The sequence below is a fragment of the Solea senegalensis genome, linkage group LG7, assembly GCF_019176455.1.
Source record: "Solea senegalensis isolate Sse05_10M linkage group LG7, IFAPA_SoseM_1, whole genome shotgun sequence".
In the NCBI taxonomy this organism is placed as follows: domain Eukaryota; kingdom Metazoa; phylum Chordata; class Actinopteri; order Pleuronectiformes; family Soleidae; genus Solea; species Solea senegalensis.
The window spans coordinates 1,162,550-1,185,138 of NC_058027.1; the positions used below are offsets into that span (position 1 = coordinate 1,162,550).

At 41.3% G+C, this 22,589-nt stretch overlaps 3 protein-coding genes across 7 annotated transcripts in view; 2 read left to right on the top strand and 1 right to left on the bottom strand.

Moving 5' to 3' along the window:
* The first annotated feature begins 528 nt into the window (after window positions 1–528).
* eif4g2a (eukaryotic translation initiation factor 4, gamma 2a) lies at window positions 529–8,433 on the top strand. 3 transcript variants are annotated; one of them, XM_044030583.1, is made up of 21 exons: window positions 529–728; window positions 1,976–2,082; window positions 2,215–2,271; window positions 3,093–3,218; window positions 3,342–3,444; window positions 3,531–3,662; window positions 3,756–3,822; window positions 3,912–4,063; window positions 4,176–4,286; window positions 4,373–4,555; window positions 4,672–4,813; window positions 4,908–5,071; window positions 5,180–5,287; window positions 5,403–5,513; window positions 5,613–5,717; window positions 5,808–6,023; window positions 6,137–6,395; window positions 6,497–6,701; window positions 6,784–6,992; window positions 7,083–7,204; window positions 7,321–8,433. In XM_044030583.1, exons 8-21 carry the CDS (start codon window positions 3,980–3,982, stop codon window positions 7,384–7,386), a joined length of 2,085 nt encoding a protein of 694 aa, XP_043886518.1. In that variant the 5' UTR covers window positions 529–728; window positions 1,976–2,082; window positions 2,215–2,271; window positions 3,093–3,218; window positions 3,342–3,444; window positions 3,531–3,662; window positions 3,756–3,822; window positions 3,912–3,979; the 3' UTR covers window positions 7,387–8,433. The 3 variants fall into 3 exon arrangements, with proteins under 3 accessions (XP_043886518.1, XP_043886520.1, XP_043886521.1); XM_044030585.1 differs by lacking the exon at window positions 2,215–2,271; XM_044030586.1 differs by lacking the exons at window positions 529–728; window positions 1,976–2,082; window positions 2,215–2,271; window positions 3,093–3,218 and having other exon boundaries at window positions 3,325–3,444.
* An 817-nt stretch (window positions 8,434–9,250) lies between these two features.
* On the bottom strand, window positions 9,251–17,224 carry ctr9 (CTR9 homolog, Paf1/RNA polymerase II complex component). Its single transcript, XM_044030982.1, has 23 exons — window positions 17,074–17,224; window positions 16,102–16,200; window positions 15,745–15,984; window positions 15,540–15,657; window positions 15,373–15,462; window positions 14,978–15,234; window positions 14,783–14,890; window positions 14,457–14,693; window positions 14,134–14,352; window positions 13,858–14,041; window positions 13,674–13,762; window positions 13,400–13,585; window positions 12,871–12,958; window positions 12,638–12,786; window positions 12,436–12,552; window positions 12,197–12,342; window positions 12,029–12,100; window positions 11,129–11,264; window positions 10,887–11,039; window positions 10,661–10,800; window positions 10,476–10,572; window positions 10,274–10,386; window positions 9,251–10,190 (listed from the first exon to the last, which is right to left on the bottom strand). Exons 1-23 carry the CDS (start codon window positions 17,116–17,118, stop codon window positions 9,776–9,778), a joined length of 3,498 nt encoding a protein of 1,165 aa, XP_043886917.1. The 5' UTR covers window positions 17,119–17,224; the 3' UTR covers window positions 9,251–9,775.
* A 70-nt stretch (window positions 17,225–17,294) lies between these two features.
* The window catches only part of mrvi1 (murine retrovirus integration site 1 homolog), a 30,487-nt gene continuing 25,192 nt past the window's right edge, over window positions 17,295–22,589 (top strand). The window contains exons 1-16 of one of the 3 annotated variants that reach the window (XM_044030379.1): window positions 17,295–17,657; window positions 18,464–18,486; window positions 18,623–18,685; window positions 19,072–19,137; window positions 19,240–19,353; window positions 19,472–19,652; window positions 20,108–20,166; window positions 20,245–20,305; window positions 20,401–20,559; window positions 21,196–21,313; window positions 21,404–21,454; window positions 21,538–21,615; window positions 21,701–21,757; window positions 21,835–21,894; window positions 22,110–22,165; window positions 22,437–22,530. In XM_044030379.1, the coding sequence (XP_043886314.1) occupies window positions 19,119–19,137; window positions 19,240–19,353; window positions 19,472–19,652; window positions 20,108–20,166; window positions 20,245–20,305; window positions 20,401–20,559; window positions 21,196–21,313; window positions 21,404–21,454; window positions 21,538–21,615; window positions 21,701–21,757; window positions 21,835–21,894; window positions 22,110–22,165; window positions 22,437–22,530 (1,107 nt within the window). In that variant the 5' untranslated portion in view covers window positions 17,295–17,657; window positions 18,464–18,486; window positions 18,623–18,685; window positions 19,072–19,118. Of the gene's footprint in view, window positions 17,658–18,319; window positions 18,686–19,071; window positions 19,138–19,239; window positions 19,354–19,471; window positions 19,653–20,107; window positions 20,167–20,244; window positions 20,306–20,400; window positions 20,560–21,195; window positions 21,314–21,403; window positions 21,455–21,537; window positions 21,616–21,700; window positions 21,758–21,834; window positions 21,895–22,109; window positions 22,166–22,436; window positions 22,531–22,589 lie in introns of those variants that run through there. The other 2 variants (XM_044030380.1, XM_044030378.1) reach the window with 2 other exon arrangements.

Here is a 22,589-nt window from a genome sequence, read left to right on the forward strand (position 1 = left end):
ATTTTGATAATTGATTAATCGGTTTGAGGTTTTTTTTCACGATTAAAACAAGATTTCTGATTGTTTTAGCTTCTTATATGATCATTTAATTATTCATTTATTTTCTCCTCATAACAACAATATCATTAAAAGTGAATACTTTTTTGTTTGTGGACGAAACAAGACATTTGTGAACATCATCAGTTCAAGGTTTGACAAACACATTTTTTTATCGTTTTCTGATATTTTACGGATCAAATGATTACTCAATGAATCGTGAAAATAATCGACAGATGAATCAATTATTAAAATAATCGTTAATTGTCGCTCTAATGTGAGCTTCGACGTGTGAAACAGTTAGATAATTATCATTTTGTTGAATATAAATGATATTGTGTAAAATATTGGCCTTATCGGCAGAACATGACTGTCCACGATGTTCTTTTTAATGCTCTTTGATTTACCTCATTTGAAAAGCGCTCTTTGTGACGTCAGTGGGCTGGAATGACGTCGGGGACAGCCGCCTTACAAAAATGCTACTTCACATGACGTAGACGCTCAGTGAACAGTCTTTCTCCACCGGGGCCGGTAGCTGCCACAACTGTGTCGTCGTGTATCTGCCGTTTTACTCCTAAAACCCCAGAGGTTTCAACACGACCGTTTGAGCCCACTTTGTTTCCTGTATTTATTTATTTATTTATCTCTCGGTCTGTCAAGACAACAATAAAGCTGACGGTCCTTTTGTAAAGGTAAGATACGAGGGCTTTTTTTTCCCCCTGCGTGGCTAACGTTAGCTAACCGAACTCGGCCGAGCAGCAACTTAGTTTTAGGTTGTTTTTCGCCGTGGACGAAGCGCTAACACGTAACGCTTGAATGTATAAACGGGTGTTGTTGACGTTCGACACAATAACGGTGTCTTATGACCGTTTTAATTTCATATAAAGCGTACCCGGTGCCTGTAAGTTGTTTATCGCCTGTTAGCCATTAGCTCACCGGCGGCCTACAGAACCCCCCTTCAGACGTTGCTGTGTCGACTTCCGGTGTCTGAACAAAGACCTTATAAAATCAGCTGTTTTTTTCATCGACATATATTAGAGTTTAATACCTGAATTTACGCACATTTCCTTTGTTATTGAAATAATTGTAACATGTTAATATTTAAGTTTTTGTATTAACGATGGAACATAAACGGATAAAATGTGTCTTGTGTTCATCGTTTTTGAAATCGTATTTGTGTTAAAGAATGGCCCTAGTGTGTTTAGTGCTACGTTTTTAATTGCCCCAGTCTGACTAGATCATAAAGTACGCATATATAATCCAGGTCATGTTTCGAAATCCGCTTCTCCCTCGGGTGGCGTTTCCAGTGCTTCCTCTTCAGAGTTGTCCTCAATCGTCGGGGTTACATTTAGGTGATACAGTCGGTTAATCCGGGTCGGTGTTCGGTTATAGTTAGGAGAAGTGGTTGGGGTCGATGTTTGAGTTGACGCTGATGAGATGGGACAAAGTAATTAGGAAATGAACGTCGACACACGATCTCCATCTTTGTGTGCTAGGCTAACCTGTCCGGCTCACATTCTTGTACGGACACGTGTTTGCGCTCGTGTGCGCAGTAGTGAAGTTAAAATCAGCTAAATGGTTTAAAAAAAGAAATTCTAAATCTAACACATCAGATGTCAGTATCACTTGATTGTAGGGTTCTTGAGGATCACTGAACGGCTGTGCTAACAGGCCTTTTACGAGCTGCAAACGCCTTGAATTCAGCTTCTTGGATGTACATGTTGTTGTTGGTCACCATCGCACATTAAATCATGTAATCTGATGTGAGGATGAGACATTTAGATATAGTTTCTAACCTGTGTATATACTGTATTTGCTCATTGTTTGTTGTGTTGTTTCAGAGTGTGTTTTTCTTGCTCTGGTTAAAGAACATTCCTTTGTGTTTTTCTGTTCCCTTAATGTTTTAGCTCATCTATTGTGTTCTTGTCTATTGTTCCAGGTCCGCTTTTCCTTCACCATTCCCGGTCATTAATTCTTTTCAGGTATTATTTGTCAAGCCGCCAAAGTGGAGAGTGTCGTTGCAACAGGGGGTCCTTCTCGTTTCAGGTATTGCACATAGTAACACTTAATAAATATATTTTAGTGTAAAACACTCTTAAACAGCTCACATTTAAAACTTGGGGTCTCAACTTATATGGAGAGTTAAAATATTCCTTTTTTTTCTTTTTGGTATCACAGTGTAGGGGGAGGAGGTGGGGGTGCACCTCAGCACTATCCCAAGACTGTCGGCAACAGGTGATTTATTTAAATTTTTTTCCCATAAATTTTCCTTTCATTTTGAGCACTCAGTAATTATATATTAAATCCATAAGCCTCTTATTTTGACCTTTTTAATTTTCATTCTTGCACGGGTGTTTTATGTCAATTCATCTGGGGAAAGTTGGTGCCTCTTTTATTGCTTTTCCACCACTGATTGTGTCTTGTTTTAAACAGAAAAACTAAACATTCTACACCATTTTGTCTTGGCATTTTTTGGTTCTTTGTAGAGAAGAAGCTTCAATCACCAGCGACAGAAAAATAATTTGGACTATGTAGAATGGTTCATTGTTAAAATTACATTTTTAGCTAAAGTCTCCAGTGTTTCATTTGGCATTTTGGTCATAAAAATCTCCTTGAGCTATTATGTTTTGTCATTGTTAAAATCAAAACAGCACTTTTGTGTTAAAGTCATTAGTTGTGACCCTAATTTGGCCATTTAGTTATTTTCATGTGAGTCATTTACATGTTCCTTTAGATTGGGGACAGCATGTGTAGACAACAACCCACAATCAGTTTTTATCACCTTAGGTCACAGTTAAAAAAGGCCCAAATCAACACAAGCTAAAAACCATTAAACACTCACATTTTGTAATAATTGAAGAATTATAAATATGAAATATTTAAAAATAAATTTTGTGTTCTACACGTTTTTCCATAATTTGATATTTTTCCATGACCTTGCAATAACAATGTCTTTGTTAATCGGCTGCAATGAGACAGGGCCACATACATGGTTGCATTTTTCATATTAAAATATCCGTATTGTAACATCTAGCTGCAATTTGTGTTTATTACAGCGAGTTCCTGGGGAAGACTCCAGGTTCTAGCGTTCAGAGATGGGTACCTTCTCGATGCACTAGACGAGATGCAATCCCCTCCAAAGACAACGGGCAAAATGACGCAACCTTCAGGAAAGTGAGAGGGTAAGTTTCTTTTGAAGTCAATTCAGGTGCACCTGACAATGCACGGCACGTCATCAATTTTGGATATACCCTTTGAAGCCTAACTTGCAATTCCTGTTTAACCACCTTGTTTCTCTGCATTAGCATCCTTAATAAGTTGACACCGGAAAAGTTTGACAAACTATGTCTGGAGCTCCTCAATGTGGGCGTAGAATCAAAAGTTGTCTTGAAGGGAACCATCTTGTTGGTGAGTTATATCTTTAACCCTCTCCTGTCATTCCCTTGACCTGTTGCAATGGAGATATAATCTGTTGTTGTCATCGCTGTCTATAGATTGTTGACAAAGCCCTGGAAGAGCCTAAGTACAGCCAGTTATACGCTCAGCTATGTCTCCGCTTGTCTGAGGATGCACCGAACTTTGAACCACCAACAACAGAAAGTCAAGCAACACAAAAGCAGAATACTGTAAGTTTTTGTTTTATAGAAGGAGTTTACTAATGTGTTTTATAGTTTTGGGATGTGTAGATTTGAACAAGGCCTTGTTTTGTTTTTTTCCAGACCTTCAGACGGCTTCTGATTTCCAAGCTTCAAGATGAGTTTGAGAACCGTGCCAGAAATGTTGACCGTAAGTGTAATGTTTGATACCCATGGCTGGTACAAATTGTGTCTATTTTTATGTTCGGGTTGTTAATTATCGTTTTTTTTTTTCTGTAGTCTTTGACAAAGATGATGCCCCACTCACCCCTGAGGAGGAGGAACAGCGTGCTATTGCAAAGATCAAGATGCTGGGCAACATCAAATTCATTGGCGAACTTGGCAAACTCAGCCTTATCCATGAATCAATCCTTCACAAGTGTATTAAAACGGTAAGTCTTGTTAAATCACATTTTAGTTTAGGCATGATATCAGTCTCCTTGTGCCAAAAATGTATGGACGTTTTATTAATTTATTGTTTTTTTTTTTGTATTACTACTTCAGCTCTTGGAGAAGAAGAAAAGGGTTCAATTTGTGGATATGGGGGATGATTTGGAATGCCTCTGTCAGATAATGAAAACGGTGGGACCTAAGCTTGATCATGAAAAGGCCAGGGTGAGTACACGGTAACATCCAAATTACAGTTTCATCCTAAATTTTCCCTATGAGCTATTTATTAACTGGGAAAACTCCCATTTCAGTCCTTGATGAATCAGTACTTTAGCCGCATGAAGTCCTTAATAAACAACAAGGACCTGCCTGCAAGGATTCGTTTCCTGCTGCAGAACACGGTGGAGATGCGTGCAAACAACTGGAAAGCCCGCAAGGCTTATGTTGACAACGGACCAAAGACGATCAGCCAAGTTCGTCAAGATGCAGTAAAGGTCAGTCCAAACACGTTAGTCAAGTTTAGCGTGACCTGTGTCGCATATAATGCCAGGGCTCTGGTCTACAAGTCTGTAATCTGCGTCTAACCGTCGCTCCGGTTTTGTCTTTCCAGGATTTGGGTGTGTTTATCCCGCCTCCAAACGATGCAATGAGGAATGACTACTTCATGGACAGTTCCTCCTTCCTGCCATCAAGAATCAAGTTTGACAGGGAAATGCTCGGTGGGCTGGCTGATATGTTTGGACAAATGCCTGGTAAGTCGTGTCCTTTTTTTAAAATGCCAAAAGGAATTGCCATTTTCTAATGTGTCTGAGTTGTTAATAATTAATGTGCTTTGCTCTTGTGTAGGAAGTGGCATTGGTACAGGTCCAGGAGTCATTCAGGACCACTATTCACCAACCATGGGCCGTCACCGCACAAACCCACTCTTCAATGGCCATATTGGAAATGGCAACGCTTCACACCAACCTCAGTTTGAAGCAGGAAGCAAACCTTTCATAAAAACAAATCAGGTACATCTTGTGTTGTACTTTTTATTTTTATATTGTATTTTGTTTTTTATATTTCATAGTAAATCTATGTGATTGTTACTAACTTGTGCTGTGAAATCTCTCCGACAGGGACAAAGTTCACCAGTTTTCAACCATAAACAGAATCACTCAGGTCCGATGCAGTCTAAGGATATGTCCTCACGGTTCAGCAAGAAAGGAAAAGTTAATGCTGATGAGGTACAACTTTCCTCTGTTCTGTGATCCTGACTCCCTTGTGTCGTGTTGGGTCAAAATGAATCAACATTACTCCATGCATCTATTATAAACGCTGTCTTTTATTTCCCTTTTTCAGATCAGTCTGAGGCCAGCACAGTCTTTCATCTTGAGCAAAAAACAAGTGCCAAAGCTGCAGCCACAGATGAGTATGATCCCACCAAGTGCCCAAGGTTTAACACTGGGACAGGTAACCTTTTTTTTTTCTTAAAAACAAATAAACTGAAATGAGCATGTTTACATGGTAGTTTCCAGGGAAATGTGAACTCATGTGGCCTTTTCTTTGTAGTCTCCTCAGCTCGGCTTGAAGACCAATCCACTTCCTATTCAGGAGAAACCATCAAAGTCGGTTAAAAAAGCTCCACCTACAAAGGAAGAGTTGCACAAAATGACAGTAAGTTCCTGACCGTATGATGTTCTGGCCCGTGTGGCACGTTTGAAGTGTCTGAACACACTAAATCTTAACTGGTCCGTTTCATTTCAGGAGACACTGCTAACAGACTACCTGAATAACAAGAACACTGAAGAGGCATTGAACGCTGTGAAGGACATGAAGGCTCCCAAGTACTTTTTGTCCGAGATGCTGAACAAGATCATAATTCACTCTCTTGATCGCTCGGATGAGGATAAAGAACACTCCAGCACCCTGATCCATGCGCTCTGCACAGAGGGCCTTGTCCCCGGTGAAGACCTGATGACGGTCAGTGTTGTAACACTTCAGGTTTTTAGGACGTGTGGGAATATACAGCATTAATGGAAGTATCTGGATGTTACTTGGTGTTGAATTTCTGCGTGGTTGTTTTTTTATTACAGGCCTTTTTGAGTGTCCTGGAACAGTGTCCTAAGATTGAAGAAGAAATCCCATTAGTGAAGTCTTACCTGGCACAGTTTGCAGCACGTGCCATCATTGCAGACTTGGTCAGCATTGCAGACTTGGCCCATCACCTGGAGAACGGCGCACACTTCCCACTCTTCTTGCTCTGCCTGCAGCAGATGGTCAAACTGAAGGACCGCGATTGGCTGGCCGACTTGTTCCAGCAAAGTAAAATCAACATGCAGAAGATGCTGCCCGGTATGTCCACGACACACGGTCGGCTTTTCAATGATTTTACAAATGAAAAAATGTAAATCTCTTTTACTAATTCTGCTGTTTTGGTTTTTATGTTTCTGTAGAAATCGACCAGAACAAAGACAGGATGCTGGAGATCCTGGAGGGCAAAAGTCTCAGCTTCTTGTTCCCATTGATGAAACTGGAAAAAGAGCTGCTGAAGCAGATCAAGGTGGATCCCTCTCCACAGTCCATCTACAAGTGGATCAAGGACAACATCTCCACTAAACTCCACACTGATAAAGGCTTTGTCAACATCCTTGTCACCAGGTACAGCAGTGCACAGTGACACTAACCACTCGAGTGTTGGGGTTTCTGACGGCGGATTAATTAATTGCCCTCGGTCTTCCAGTTTCTTGCAGTACATCGCTTATGAACTCAACCCCGACGACGACGAAGAGCAGCTCGCTTCACCGAGTAAGGAGCAGCTGGACGAGGAGAAGCAGCTGCTGCTGTCCTTCAAGCCAGTGATGCAGAAGTTCCTACATGATCACGTCTACCTTCAGGTGGCCGCGCTCTACGCCCTGCAGGTCCACTGCAACACCAAAGGCTTCCCTAAAGGTACGCACACTCACAATTCAAGTGCAGCAGGTCTGTTCTCTACAACGTAGACGTGTTTAATGACTGTAATGGTCCCGCTCGTGTTTTTAGGCATGTTACTGCGCTACTTTGTGAACTTTTATGACATGGAAATAATTGAAGAGGAGGCCTTCCTGTCATGGAAAGAAGATATCACCCAGGAGTATCCGGGGAAGGGGAAAGCATTATTTCAGGTACGTCGTACTCCGAACATGATATGTGCTTGCTGTGTGTATAACTGGTTCTACGTGTGTTGTACGGTGTAACTTAGCTGGCATATAATGAAGGTGTCGTATTGGATTTGTTTCAGGTGAACCAGTGGTTGACCTGGCTGGAGACTGCAGAAGAGGAGGAGTCTGAGGAGGAAGATTTCTGAGGAACAAGCCAGAGCCATGTGTTATCAGGATGCAATTTCTTTCTTTTTTTTTTGTGTCTGTGACCCTCTGTCTAAAGTTAACTCCCTCCCCACTCCCTAGAGTTTTTTTTTTTTTTTGGTTTATTTCAGCCACTGTTACAACTTGTTTCACCATGAAAAGTTTGCCAGATCAAGCCAGCTTCACCATCTTGTATTTAATGCTTTTTCCTTTTCCCGTCTTTATTTGATGTCGTACAGTAGATATTTTATACATTTCAATCATCTTGGGTTATGTTTTCTAAACAGTTTGGCGGTATTTTGCAGGAACATGTGCCAGCGCCGTAACCTGACCCATTTTTATCAGGAGTCACCAAGTGCTGCTGAAACTGTTTACAAAGAGAGAAGAGGCTCCAACATACAGCAAACGAGGCTTTTCCTCAGTGTTTTATCAGCATTTGTTAATCAGTTTTTAGATGCACTTTGCTCAACATCTTGAGTCGTTGCAATAGTAAACTACACTTTCCTTGATTTGTTACGTCAACCCTGAGTTTTTAGATCCCTTGGTAATAATGGTTTTCTTGTGCATGAAAACAGACCATTTTTGTCTCCATTCAAATCTCGACCAGGTTTCCGATGACTCGGTCACGATAATGGCCCGTTTTATTTGCACAGTGTGATTTACAGTCTCCCACTATAAGTTTAAATGAATCAAGAGTTTTTATAATGTCTGAAACTTTTGTGCTGTTAGGAATGAATCTGTGTGGCCTTTGCTTTTTTTTTAATTTATCATTAATATGGATATACCTCTAATGAATCTCAGACTATACTTGAACGGCTCGGTTTCAACACTGAGGCAGCCAAAGCTTAGTTTCCTGTGCTAGCTGTTCACCACCACATGTGGATATTTTAAGTCTGTTTGCCATATTTGTCAAGTTTTTAAATTGTCTTTTTATCCTCACAAAATTACAAAGAATGTACTGTATGTGTACACTTGGACAATTTTGGAGTGACAACGAAACTTTGGGTGTACAACTACAGATCAAGCTTGAATAAAGTTTAACAGTTAAATTGTTTTTGTCCTTAAGGTTTTTTTTTTTTAAATCACTGCATTTTGTTTTGAACACATTTTTACTGATTTAAAGTGTTTTTAAATACATTTCACTTGAATTGAAATGTACTTAAAGTTAGTGCTCATGCAACACAGGTCTGTGCTACAAGTGCACGTGGTAACAACAACTCATTTTATGGACATCCTGGATGTCCATATAATGAGTTGTTAAATGTGGCTTTAAAATGTGATTCATTTTATATTGCATTTTTAGTAGTGATAAAGTAGCAATAATTAGTTTTTGTTCATTAAAAACTAGCCAAGTGAATTTGAACTGAAGTATTTCACAAATTCAGTCCATTTCGGGTGCTTTTTTGCTTTATGTAGTTGATGAAAACGAAATATCCCTAGGTCAGGGGTGCTCAAACCTTTTTAATGAGGGCCAATGTTCTCAGACTTTTCTCAACAGTGAACGTTTTCATACAATTGCACTGTTTTATAATTGAATTTTCATTGTCCCAATTATCTTTGTCTATAATTGTTTTTGAATGGCAATTGTAACCAAATCTAAGTCACGCCAAAGTGAAAAGAAATGGGCTTTCTTTCAGTCACAGATGGGTTTTGAACCCGGGGACTTTTGGTTTCTAATTCCTTACCAGCTGACCTAATAGAGGCGGGCCAGACTTGGGACATGCCTGGCTGAGGTTGCTCTGTGTATACACTGTATGTTTAAACATAGTAATGGAAAAAAGCAGCTAAACTCCTCTGTTCTAAGGGTTAAAGGTTAAGCTGCAGGATGAAATAAGTGATAAAGATACAGACGACGTACTGAGACACTTGATATTAAAAGGTATATTTAGATATTAAGTTAACCATTTTACTCATTAATGGTCAACTGTGATGCAAACTGGTTGCACTTTAAGAAGCATTTGAAACTATTTCTTACATTTCTAGTGAGGTTACTGACATTTAAGTTGTCAACCACTTTGATTTTACCCCCCGACATTTCATTTACATTATAGATGAAAAACTGTATTTGTGTTGATGTAACAGTCTCTCAAAATGACTCAACACCATTCCAAAGTCTTTTCTTTCTTTTTATTCAACATTTTGTTGACGCATCTTAATTTGTTTCATGTCAGCGTCTTTGTCTGACGTGGATAGAAAATTGATGTTTACGCCTTTTTAGCAAAACAAACCGTGATAAGACATTTCTAGTGAGACACGAGAAACAAACTGAGGCCGAACCAAAAATACTTCTCTAATCTTAGTCGACACGTACGGACAGAAATCTCCACTTTGAATATAAAGTAAAAAACACAGATGTGGAGAGTTTTAAGTCTATGAGGAGGTTTCCACGGTTTAATCGCTGTCTGACGCGTCGTTGTTGGACGCTTCAGGTTCAGACGCGTTGTCAGAGCGGCGTGGGGAGCCCTCGTTGTCTGAGCCCACTTCGGATCCCCTATCAGATCCTCGGTCGGATGCTGCAACGGGCGAACCGGGCCGAGACTCGTCCGATCCAGATCGGCTCCTCTTGCTCTCGTTGTCCGACTGCTCAGAGTCGGACTGTCGCAGCACCCTCCTCTTCTTCCCTGGGCGGTCGCTGCCAGAGTCATCGTCGGAGCCCGCAGAGCGGCGGGGGCTGCCTGCAGAGCGGCGGGGGCTGCCGGCCTCACTGCCGGAGGGGTTCCTCCCTCCGTCTGAGTCACTGTCGGAGGCGATGCGCTTCTTGTGGCCTCCCTCCTCATCCGATCCTGAACCACTGTCTCTTTGGTTCCTGTGTGGGGAAAGTGCAGCAATCAATGTTACTGTTCTTCTTGTTTGAGAAGAGGATCAAACGTACGGCGACTCTGCTTTTACCTGTCCTCGGCTATTTTCAGTCCATCCTCATCTGAGGAGGATTCCGAGGAGGAGATGATGGCCTTGGACTTGATCTTTCCTTTGAGAGACGGTGGCAAACGCTCAGGTTTGGCCTACATGTGAGAAATGTAAGAAGCAAGAAGTGAGGCATAAAACCTTCTTCAGAATAAAAGAGAGAAAATCGTGGAATATCCCAAATGACCTTCTCGATCCTCTTGCGTTCTTTGGGTTTACGCTGCTTCTTGGGTCGGGATTCGCCTTCTTCATCGTCACTATCGTCGTTTCCTGCTTTCGTCGGTCTGGAACGCAGGAGAAATTGGTCATTAATACGTGCATTTCTTTATTATTTTTTTAAAAAAACATTTGGATTCACGACAGTAGAGTCACCTCCTCCTCTTTTTCTTCTTCTCTCCATCCTCGCCCTCGTCCTGCTCACTGCCGCTTCCGCTCTTCCTCTTCTTCTTCCTCACTGGCAGATCCTCGTCAGAGTCGTCATTGACAAACTCGTCCATGTCTCCTTTCTTACGCTGTGGAAGAAAAAAAAAACAAAACAACGTTACCAACGCTGCGTTCCACACGGTTTCAGACTGTGCTGCAGGTTTCCAACACTCACACGTCCGCCACCGCTGCCTCCCTTCTTCTTTTCTTTGGACGATTCCTTCGAGCCCTCGGCGAAGGTGAGCAGGCTCTTGGTCTTCTCCACGTACAGAGCTCTCTGCTCCAGGAGCTTCTTCTGTTCTTCCACCTCTCTGTTCCGCTTTTCTTCCTAACAACATTCAAGCCAGACGGTTGAAGCCAAACGTGAAACCACGTCGCGGCGCGTCGTACTGTTGGACGGTGGCTTTTATACGTTACCTGTTCCTTCATCAGCTGCTGGCGCAGTAAGTCCCTCTCCTGCTCCTGTTTGGCCCGGAGCTCCTTCTCCTCCTCATCTTGCTTCCTGGCTCTTGCCACGTGGTACTGAGCCTGACTCAGCAAGTCGGAGCACTGCCTGCAATCCCACAACACATCCATACCAAAGTAATATTATATCCAGAGCTGATTTAAGATTCAAGATTCAAGATTCAAAGTGTTTATTGTCATATGCACAGTAAAGAAACACGTTTCCCTGTACAATGAAATTCTTACTTTGCTGTCCACTCAAAAAACACCAGCATAAAGTAGAAAAGTATAAATATACATAAGAAAAATATAAATATTACAAGAAACTAAAATAAAATATATGCATAAAATAAGTGTAAACATATGCATATATGCAAGGAATGAGAATATTACAAAAAAAAAACTAACATAACATATATGCATAAAATAAGTGTAAACATATGCATATAAACAAGAAATAAGAACTGTACATAAAGTGAATACTGGTTGTGCAGTTTAACAGATTTAAAGTGACAAAAGGTCCCGAGTGCAACATTCAGGAGGATTGAGTGGCCGACACTGAATACACGACACAGACGCATGTTTGTGTGGGTGTGGAATGGATTTGAATGTAAAACCAGTTGGTTTTCATAGCCTTGAAATAAGCCTTGCTTTACAGAGACTGCCATCTTGTGCCGCCATGTTTCTACAGCAGGTCTGCATCGACATTGTGCCGTGTCAGGACTCCTCTGCCTCGCTCAAATGTCCAATGATTCGAACAACGTGCGCGATCTTTCTTTTTTCTTTTTTAGTTTAAGTTTCTAACATGATTACGTCGTTTTATTTCTCAATACATTCTGTCAGCATGTAACACAAGCATGAATTCAGACTGACCTTGCTTCAGAAGCAGCAAGAGCGAGGTCAAACCTCATCTTGTCTCCGGCCTTGCTGAGGTAGCTGAAATACCTGTGTGAGGAGGAGGAGGAGGAAGAGGAGGAGAAAAGGGTGTGAACAGGCTGAGAAAATAGATGATAAATGAGACGGGCTGTGTGATGTCAGTACCTGTGAGCCAGCTCCAGCTCTTTGACGGCACTGAGCACAGCCTTCAAGTTGCTCTTCTCATCTTTCAGCACCAGAGTGGCCAGTCTCTGAAGCACCAGGGCCACATTGAACATCAGCACTGTGTCACTGGGTGCCACGTGGCGCGCCTTGTTTGAAACGCACCAAAAACACGTTAAAACACACGTGTTTTGTTGCATAAAACAGAAGTATTGTTCGTTTTTGCCCCCTCTTTATTTTACCTTGAGTAGCATCTGCTTGCACTCGTGGAGTTTACCACATTTGAAAAGCGCCCGTGCGAGGTACAGCAGCACCTCCGTGTTCTGGTATTTGTAGAATTTCTTCAGGCAGTTCTCGTACTGTGGCGCAGTTCAAACACATTTCGCTGTATTTCCAGACTCGGTGAACTTTATATAAACGGTAAACCTCGAACGAGCCTCTTACCATCTGCACGGCGCTGATGTACTGCTTTTGTTCCACGTAGATGTGAGCCAGATTCAGCCAGACGTCGCTGATGTCCGCCGTGGCCTCCCTCACCTGTGCAAACACGTCGCGGGCCTCTCTGTAGTAGCCCTTGTGGGCAAGGACAGCACCTGGACCAGAGAACGTGTTATCGTGCACATACTAGAGAATGAAGAGAACAAATGCTGGAAAGAAGCATTGAAAGCTTCACTGACCGATGCCATTGGCAGCGTAGAGGTTCTTGGAATCGTTGCGTAGGACTTGTTTGTAAATGGCCAACGCTCGATCCTGATGTCTCTTTTCCTGTCGAGACAGAAACACAGATGCCAGATGTTACAGACTTTTAAATAAGGCTGCTTGGGGCCAAAGTGAGTGCAATGTTTGTTTATGGCGTTGTTAACGGCTCCATTAGTGCCTTTATTGTGTTATGATAGTTATTATTATAGCTTTTATTGTATTATGAGGAGTCAAAGGAGTATATATTAATCGATTGATTGAAAACATTTCTGTATCGCATATAAGACATTAAGTTAAAGTTAAATACTTAGCAGCTGGGACGATGTATAACTTAAAGATAGTCGTTACTTCAAAGGTCCAGTGAGTAACATTTAAAACATAAAACATTTGAAATTGAATATACTACCCATAAATAAATTTGTATGAGTGCATGATAAGTGTTAAGTTAAGATAAGTGCGAATAAGTACTTTTTTGTTAGGATTTCTGTTAAATAAAGCTTTCTGCACCTTCTCTCTGTCTCTGGTCGGCTGGTGCAGCGTCTGCAGCCAAACGTTACCCAGAGCCAACATGGAGTAGGTGTCGTTCTGCGTGGACGGCTGCTTCAGGATTCGTTCAAACTTCTTTTGGCCCGGCCCCCACTCCTGTTTCGCCAAGTGAAGGTTTCCAATCAGGGACCAGGCGTCGGGATGATCCTACACCGCGGAGCAAACGTCAGAGGATGAGAGGTTAGCGTCAGACTTTATTTGTCCACGTTCTCATAAAAAACAGACGACAAAGTACCTGGTTGATCTGCAGGGCTTCTTTGAACCAGTCTGATGCTTCGTAAAAGTTCCCTTTGTCTCGAGCCATCGCTCCAAGACGCAAGTAACCTGTGAGCCAGAAAGTGTCAAAGATATTACAGACAAAACAAACCTCAAGTCTTCATGGTTTCATCCTCTCTTTGTTTATACTGTGTCGCGCTTACAGTCCACGTAGTTAGGATGCTCCCTGAGAATGTTTTTGTAGAGTTTCTCCGCTTCATGGAATTCACACATAGCCTCGTACAAACGGGCCAGATTGTAGGAGGTGGTGACAGAAATGGCGTTGTAGTAATGCTCGTCGTGCTCTCCCTCAGCTTTGGCCCGATCCAGAGACGCCAGGAAATATTTCTGGAGGAGAAACAGGACCCCGACTTTGAAATAGATGTATATTTGAGATGAATCAAATAATCCCATCAGGCTGGTGCATGTTGTTAACTTACCTTGGCTTCTCCAAGATTACCCAGCCTGAAGTGCAGAGCACCCAGGTTGTTGAGAATCTCAGGAGGAACATCAGCCTGCACCTTCTCCTGCAGAATTCGAGTGGCTGTGCCATAAGCAGACAGCGCTCCTTGGATGTCAGTCTGCTCCAAGATCTGCGCGAGCTCAATCCACGCCTCCACATCATCTGGATATTGCTCCGTTACCTTCTTTAAATGACCCTTAGAAAACAAAAACACACATCAAGGGTCAAAAATATCTCTCCAACGACACACTGACACGCGTTGTGTACATATTTGCATACGTTATGTGCATATTTACATACTTTGGCAATGTCTCTCTTTTCCTGGTCGTCAGATGTTGCATAGAGAGACCCCAGGATTTTCATGGTTTCATAGTTATTGGGGTAGGCCTTTAAAACCTTTTCAAAGCACTGTGCTGCGTTTTCCTTGTCTCTCCGGTACACGTACATCTGTCCCAAACCAAAGAAGGGCAACACGAAGGTGGACGAGGCAAACTGAGTTGCCTGGTAGTAATACTGAAACGCTTGGTCGTAGTCGCCCTGAAGAGAAAAGTGTGAGATATTAGAAATGCAAATTGTTAACACAGAAAGTGAGCAGTATGCTCGCACGCCGCCGGGGTGGAGCTTACCTGTACGTGAAACGAGCGAGCTAACTGGTAACAGCTCTCAGCCTGCATGGCTTCAACTTCAGTGTTGTGGAAAGCATGGAGGGCCAGATGCTGCACTTTACTGTAGTCCTGATAGGAAATACACACCACGACGTCATGAGTAAGAGCTTAAAGACACAGGTTTAGATGTGTGTAAGGATTTAACTAGTGGCTTACCTTTTTGAAGAAGAAGTGGTTAGCGAGGTGGTTGAGCACCATGGGGTTGCTGGGGTCGATGGTATAAGCCCTCGACAGGAGCTGCACGCCGTTCTTGATGGAGTCTGCCTCCTTGTTGTTGAGCTCCAACACCGCCAGACCAACGAGAGCTCCCACACACTTTGAATTCAGCTCTAGGGCACGACCGAAAGCCAGGCGAGCCTTCTCCAGTTTGTTCAGCTTCACAAAACAGTGACCCATGCCCAGTCTCACCTCCGCTGGTAAGAGACAAAAACAGATAAAGGGATTATCTATATTTTGTCTATTACTGAAATAATCCATCATCTGAAGTCATGCGATGACTTGATTCTGTCAGTAGTAGCTGCAGCAACATCAATGCAACGTAAGTTGTTTACCTGGGCATCCGGGATTTGTACGTAGAGCCTTTTTGTAGTATGCTAGTGCTCCTCTATAATCCTTTTTATTAAAGGAGATGCACGCTTTACCTGTTGAACAACAATAATGTGAATAGTTCAGTCAATCACAGCAGTCAGGCCCAATCTCTGTCACTTTAATATTTTACCAAGTAAGGCAGGGATGTTATTGGTGGACTGATTGAGGACAAAGTGGAACTGAGCATCAGCCTGGTCCATCTTGTCTCCTTCCAGCAGACAGAAACAGGCTCTTCCCAATAAATGGTTCTGAGTGACACAAGAGCATATAGCATTTTATAAAAGTGCAAAAATACAGAAGTCGCAGCACTTTTGGCTGACGGACACATTTCTTACCTGATCATACATGATGATCTTGTCTGCCATGGTATACAGCAGTGTGGCCTGCGTGATAAGCTCTTTCTTGGCATCTTTGTTTTTCTCTTTTCGTGCTTGCTGGACATAATAAGCAGCCAATGTGTCCAAACAGGTCATCTGGTCTTTCTCGTGGTCTCTGTAGTCCAGGTTTCCATCGATGCGAGCTGCTTCTAAAAGCTTGACAAAATCTTCTGTTTTGCCCTGCTTGTAGTACTCCAGCTGAAAACAACAAACGGACAGTCTGTGATGATGCTATACGTGAATCAATCTGGATTAATGTCATCAGTTTCTTTATGATACTGTCATTAAGAGTCTGAAGTAGCTCCACTGACTCACCGCCAAAGCGATCCATATGTGCAGCTGTGTATGCTCCTGCTTCAGAATGCTGATGACCTCATCTCCTTCTGGCAGCTGGTCAAAGTCGAGCTCAATGACCTGCAAGGTGCAATTTGTTTACATGACTGAGTATCAACATCTGTAAACAAGACTCGTTTAGAACATGGGCTTGGTAACGATTATTTTATTATATTTTAACTGTGATAACCTTTTATGGTCTCTGAGTATATTAAAAAAATTGAGGCTGAGGATGAAAAACCAACAGACGATCGTTTACAGTAGTTTTAAACATCATCAAGGGTTTATTCTGGAGCTACAGTTACAATCATAGCAATATACATATTACAACAGATCTATACATAGCGCAAAGACTGCTTGAATCAATTAATGTAGACTTGGTTTTGAAATTTTATTCACTAATTTCAACAACTCAGGTAGTAAGGAATCGTTTCGAGGGCAATACGATCTTCAATTTGTAAAACAAACGTTATATATATCAATATAAATATAAATAATGTTCGTTATTTTGTACAATGTCTGCATCAGCTGTTTACTGTGTCTGAGTTAGCAGCCAACACAACACTTTATTTAAAGTTTACTGATACATAAACCGATGCATACTATTATTTTAAATCACAGCAACGTTACCTGTACCTGTAAGCCTTTGAAGATTACTGCATTTACTAAGAAAGAAAACTACATTCACGTCAACCAACAACATATTCTAACAAACTTCTATTACACAGCAGAGACAGACTACATTTAAATAACTTAAACCATGATCAAAACGAACATTTATGCACGTAGTTAAAACGTTATAACGTATGCCTTTGCTGATTTGAGACACACGAGTGTTTACATTAAACGCCACTAACATTAACGAACTAATCCTAGCTAGCGTTAGCATCGAGGACAAGTAGCGCGCGGCGAGGTTCATTTCACACAAAAAAACCTTTTTAAATGTGTTTTTACCTCATCGGTGTCCCGTAAAGGGATCTCAATGGAGCCTCGAGACATCGTGGCTGACGATAAATCCTCCCGAAAGCTGATTTATTGATTTAAAACTATCTGCTCCCCGCGGTGTAACAGTGGTTACTTCATGCTTCCGATAGGAAACAAATAAATGTTGGGAGTGCAATCAAATTTGTGTCCGGCCAGAAAAAGAGACAACCTCAAACTTTGGTTCCCCGGGACATGGACGTAGTACGACACTGATGAAAACACGGTTGTACATTTCGATAATATGGGTTTTACTCTGGTTTTAATGAGTTTTTTTTAATAAATAAAAAACTGCATAAAATGTCCAGTCGTATGTGCTGTCGTACATTAGAAAATAATATCGAAATATTGATATGTAGTCATGTTTAAGTCGCCCTGTTAAAAGCAGGTTGAGCTATGAATTCCAGGAACGTCTGTTTGTTTGTTCTTTCGTTCGTTCGTTTGTTTGTTTGTTTGTCTGTCTGTCTGTCTGTCTTTTGTTTGTCTATTTGTCTGTCTGTGTCGCTTGACAGGCTCCAAAGGACACTTGCCTTTGATGACTTTGGAACAGAGTAAAGGTAAAAGTGTGAAGCACGGCGCACGTGACGCTGCTGCACGAGTTTTAATCAATTCATTTTTATGGCAGAAACTTATAATAATACTGATGAAAACAGGATAACAATAGTTGAAAATGCTGACACAGCATTCCCAACTTATTGTGCTGAACACTGTTATTGTTTGTTAAACTGGAATCATTGAATGTTGGAAATGTTTGTAAAGTGTTTGCCAGTCAATCTAAATTGGGTTTTTTTTTGTTTTTGCTGTACTTGTATCACCTATATTGTTATAGGGGATTTAATTGATAAGAACATGTTTTAACTTTGTTAAAGAAAGTAGTAAAAGTTAAGTATTTGCATTTGAAAATGAACCACCTCAAATGTGTTTAGATGTGTGTCATGTGAAATACAGACAATATTGAAAGAAACTTTTTTAGTAGCAATGTTTTTTTCTGAATAGATTCATAATTATTTAATTACTGCACACACACACACACACACACTTTTAGCTGATCTAACAATGTCCAAAGGTGGTAGAAATGTTTCTGGACATAAACCAGTGAATTTAAATTTCAACTTCATTAAACACATCCTTGTCACGGAGCTCCGCAGGGCAGCATTTTGACACAAGTGGGATGAGGTGGGGGAGTGGGAGAGTGGGGGGGGCTGCAGGATGTCAGCTGCTTTTGATGTGAAGCAGAGGGGGGGGAAATGCATAAGAGCATCTTCAGGATTGTTTTGTGCTAACATCACAGTGAATTAGATGACGACAGGACATCCAATAATGAGAATATAACATTTGATATTTTACGTAACAATTTCTTCAGACAGGACTTTCTGGGACCGAGAGGTAAGAAGTTATTCAATGATTTGTTTCCTCTAAAAAACACGTTTAGAAAATGTTAACCTGTACTGTGTATAAGCTATTTTTTAACACAAATATGTAATCATTTTGGGTTGTTTTTAATCACATTTTCCTCCTCCAGTGTAGGATGACAGTAAGTGGATGGATAATATGTAGTCTCTTGAGAAGAACCCACTGCATACATGTGAGCATGTTTCACTTCACATCTTAATTCCGTCATTATTTTTGGCCATTTCATGTCTGTGTCTTTGTTTCTTTGAGCAGCATGATTCAAAAAAGTAAAGGACTGATTCTGATGCAATTATCTGGGGATGTAGGTTATGGCCTAAGGAAGAAGTGATTTGATTTTGGTGGCGATACAGCCTGGTCTGGAGCCAGGATTTTCTTTTTTATAGTTGTTAACCTTGTGAAATAGCCCAGTGTATTGACCTTGTGGGAAAAATCAACAGCCTCTGCAGATGTTTGGTGATATCTTTTGTTTGCATGCATGGTTCTCTTCTTTTTGTCTGTATGTCTGAGATTGTGTAAACGCGGGTGAACTGTATTTAATTTAATTTATTCAAATATCAGGTGATGTAGGAACGTGGAAGTCCAGAGACTCAGGGGAGACAAGCACAATGACGGACAGCAACAATGGTACTTGTTGCTGTTTATTTACTCCTTTATGATAAATATATATATATACATAACTGCACTGTATTAACTCGCTCTGTGTGTATTCTTCCCATGCGTGGGAAGTGTGGGAGTCACCTGGTTGTGGGACTACGCTTGAGGACAAAAATGACTCGAGTGGATTCTCCGAACATGAGCTTCTCGACATCATGTACGACACATGTAACGCCTCAGACTCAGGTAGACGAGTTCATGTTGCCTTCCACAGAATTCCCCTGCTGTGGGATTAATAAAGGACTGTCTTATGTTAACACAGGTTGAAATACTTTTTTTATTCCTGCTTCCCTCTCATCCTCAGGAGAAGTGTTGGCCTCCAACATCGTGCAGTATCTCAAGACCATGACGGCTCAGAGCACAGGGCAGGACAAACTGGCCGCTCTGCAACAGCTGCTCGACCCAGATGGTCAGGACCCACATGTGAGCAGAGACACTTTCCACTCCACCATGAGAGAGTGGATCGCCCAGTGCAGCCAGGACAGGTGGATATTATTCTGGATGTCTTTGAATGTTCAATCATCATATTCAAAGCTTTGTCTTGATTGACACTTTTGTAATCCTGATTTTTGCACTTAATTACAATGGGGAGAACAGAGCAAATATTCAAGAAAAGAACAAACTAAACACAAGGAAGAAGCATCGTGTGACTCAAGACCTAAAAATACTTTATGTTAAAACTGTTGTGCGTAACTGCAAACCAGAGTACACAGTGTATTCATTCTACTGCTAAAAAAACAGTAAATGCTTCTTGTTTTTAAATTAAGTTGCATTAATATTTTATTACGTCGACATCTCAAGACAATGTCAAATAGACAGTGTCCATGTTATTTTTCCCTAAAAGGGAATTCTCGGCAAGAGGCGCGAGATTCTCTGTGCACATTCATTTGCATATTAAATGTTCTGCACTAACAAAGTCTGACCTGCTCCTGTGTTTCAGTGCTGATGTGGATGACGGTGATGTTTCTTGGCAGGACTCTTCTAAAGAGCCTTTAAATGGTAGGCTGTTAAGTCCAGAAGTTCACAAATGTCTTTTTTCTTTTTTAAGTATTCACAAAGCGTGTTTTCTTCTCACAGGGTTGGATTTCTCATGTTCTCAAAGCAAAGCAGCCTCGTCAGAGAGCCACCAGTGTTCCTGGTTTGTTCTTTCACTAATTTAACCACAGCATGTGTCTTTACCTCCCGTAATCACGTTACATCACTCCTCACAATGAGCTGTTTGTTTGACCTCAGTGATGGAAAAGACCTGTTTGCCATTGTGGCTGAACTGAAGCACGCTCACCACAAACTGAGCGAGCAGAACAGCAGCCTGATGAGGACGGTGGCTCAGTGTGAGGACGTAAACCTGCAGCTCACGCTGGAGATGACTGAGCTGCGAGCAAAGCTGGCCAGGTGGGATTATCAATCTCAATCTCATGTAACTTCATTGTTTCCTTCATCACGTTAGAGAACAAACATTTTAGCAGCTTATATTAAAATAGTTCACATTTTTGGACCCTTGTTCTTCCAGTTCTTCTGCGTAAATGTCCTTGAGCACATCTCAAGGACATTTTCACGACCCGATCAAAACAATAATTGTCTTACAACATCCCTTCATGAATGGTTGGAGGACTGATTCACGTGTGAGATTAAAATAATGCTTACTAGTAAATATAGAGATGTTTTTCTCTCTTTCTCTTAGTGATTCAATCATAGCCACTTTAAATAATAACAATCATTTCTTGCTACACCAACGCTGCCTCACGCGGCTTCCACTGGCAAAGCGAGTAATGTTTTTCTTGGGCTTTCTTGCCTTGTGTTCCTCGACTGACTCGTCTGTATATGTATATAAGGTGTTCTTGTAGTTTTTATTCAAGAAGAAAACAGAGCAGGAATCAAGGATTTTTAATTGTCATGTGTACAGAGGTAAAACACGAGCTAAAGATAAGCAGGTTGTGCACTCTTAATATTGTGCAAACAGAATAATTAGAAACACTCGCAGTCTTTATGACGGAGTGTGTGTGCGTGTGTGTGTGTGTGTGTGTGCAGTTCCCAGCGCTCAACAGTGAGAGTCCGATCCCTGACAGAGGAACTGGAGGAGACGCGTCGTGCGTTTAAAGAGGCCCAGGAGAGAGCCACTCGTACCCAGAGCAGCTGCACCAAACTGGTACATTAAACAATGAATCGTCTCCTTTTATATTCACAGTTTGGTTTACATGTACAATTACATTACACAATATATGTTTTGCATTTCCAGAGCAAAGAGGTTGAATGCCTCAAAGTCCACATCAGGAGGCTGGAGGACAAGGTACCGCAGATCTTACGTGTTGTTGTAAATGTGTGCACCGTCCTTTATCACTCGTATGAAAGCATATTTTTATGTCCACACAGAATGAAAAAGTCACCTTTGAAAGGACGTGTTGTGAAGAGAGCCTCAACAAACTGAGGAAAGTGAACACTGAGTTAAGGGTGAGAGCAGATCAGTTAAAGCTTGTGTGTTTGATTCGCCGCGAAACAAGTTTGCACGGACGATTAAACGTCTTAATGTTCACAGGGAGAACTCGAGGAAACCCTGGTTATGTTGAAGCAAAGAGACAGAGAACTCACAAAGGTAATCGCACACTAATGAAGAAAGATGAACACGTCACATTTTATTTTGTCTTTAACTTTGCTTTCAAATCTGTGCAGAAAGACGTTCTTATGGATAAAATGAAGAACTCTCACATGGAGAATCACAACATGATCATGGTAGGAAACACAAACTTAATACTTGAAGGGACCTTAGATTTATGTATATATATATATGTGCATTTAATCATGTTAACAATACATTTAAATGCAGTCTGACACCAACAAAATCATAAATTGAAACCATGCAACATTAAATGTGAAACATTTTTATTGAATTCTAGGTTTATATGCATTTTGAATGTACAGTATTTGACGTTTGACGTCTTTTGCAGGATCTGCAGTCAGAGCTAACGAGATTACAGGAGCATTCACACCAAGTTCTCCTGAGGTATGTTTAATAAATGCCACAACCTTTTTTGTGTGTGTGTGTGTGTTAGTAGTTGGGAGGCACTTTATACACGTGTGTTACAAAACTGTTTGTTTTTGTTAAATATGTCATAGTTTGAGGTGCCCAGGGCAAATAAACTGAAGTTTACATGTAAAACAGGTGGATCATCTTTCATATTATTGTAGGAATTAAACATATTTTGGATAAATTCGACATAATTGCACAGGTAATTGAAACTGTGTGACACTAAAACTCTCGACTCTCGACTCAGGTACGATCGACACCCTGTCAGCTCTCAGAGTCTCTATGGTCGGGAGCCTCCAAACCGCCGCTCTCTACAGAGTGAGATGCAGGAGATGCAGCAAGTAGGAATTTCTCACCTCTCTCAGCGTATCTCAATATTGCACTTTGTTTAACCGTCGCT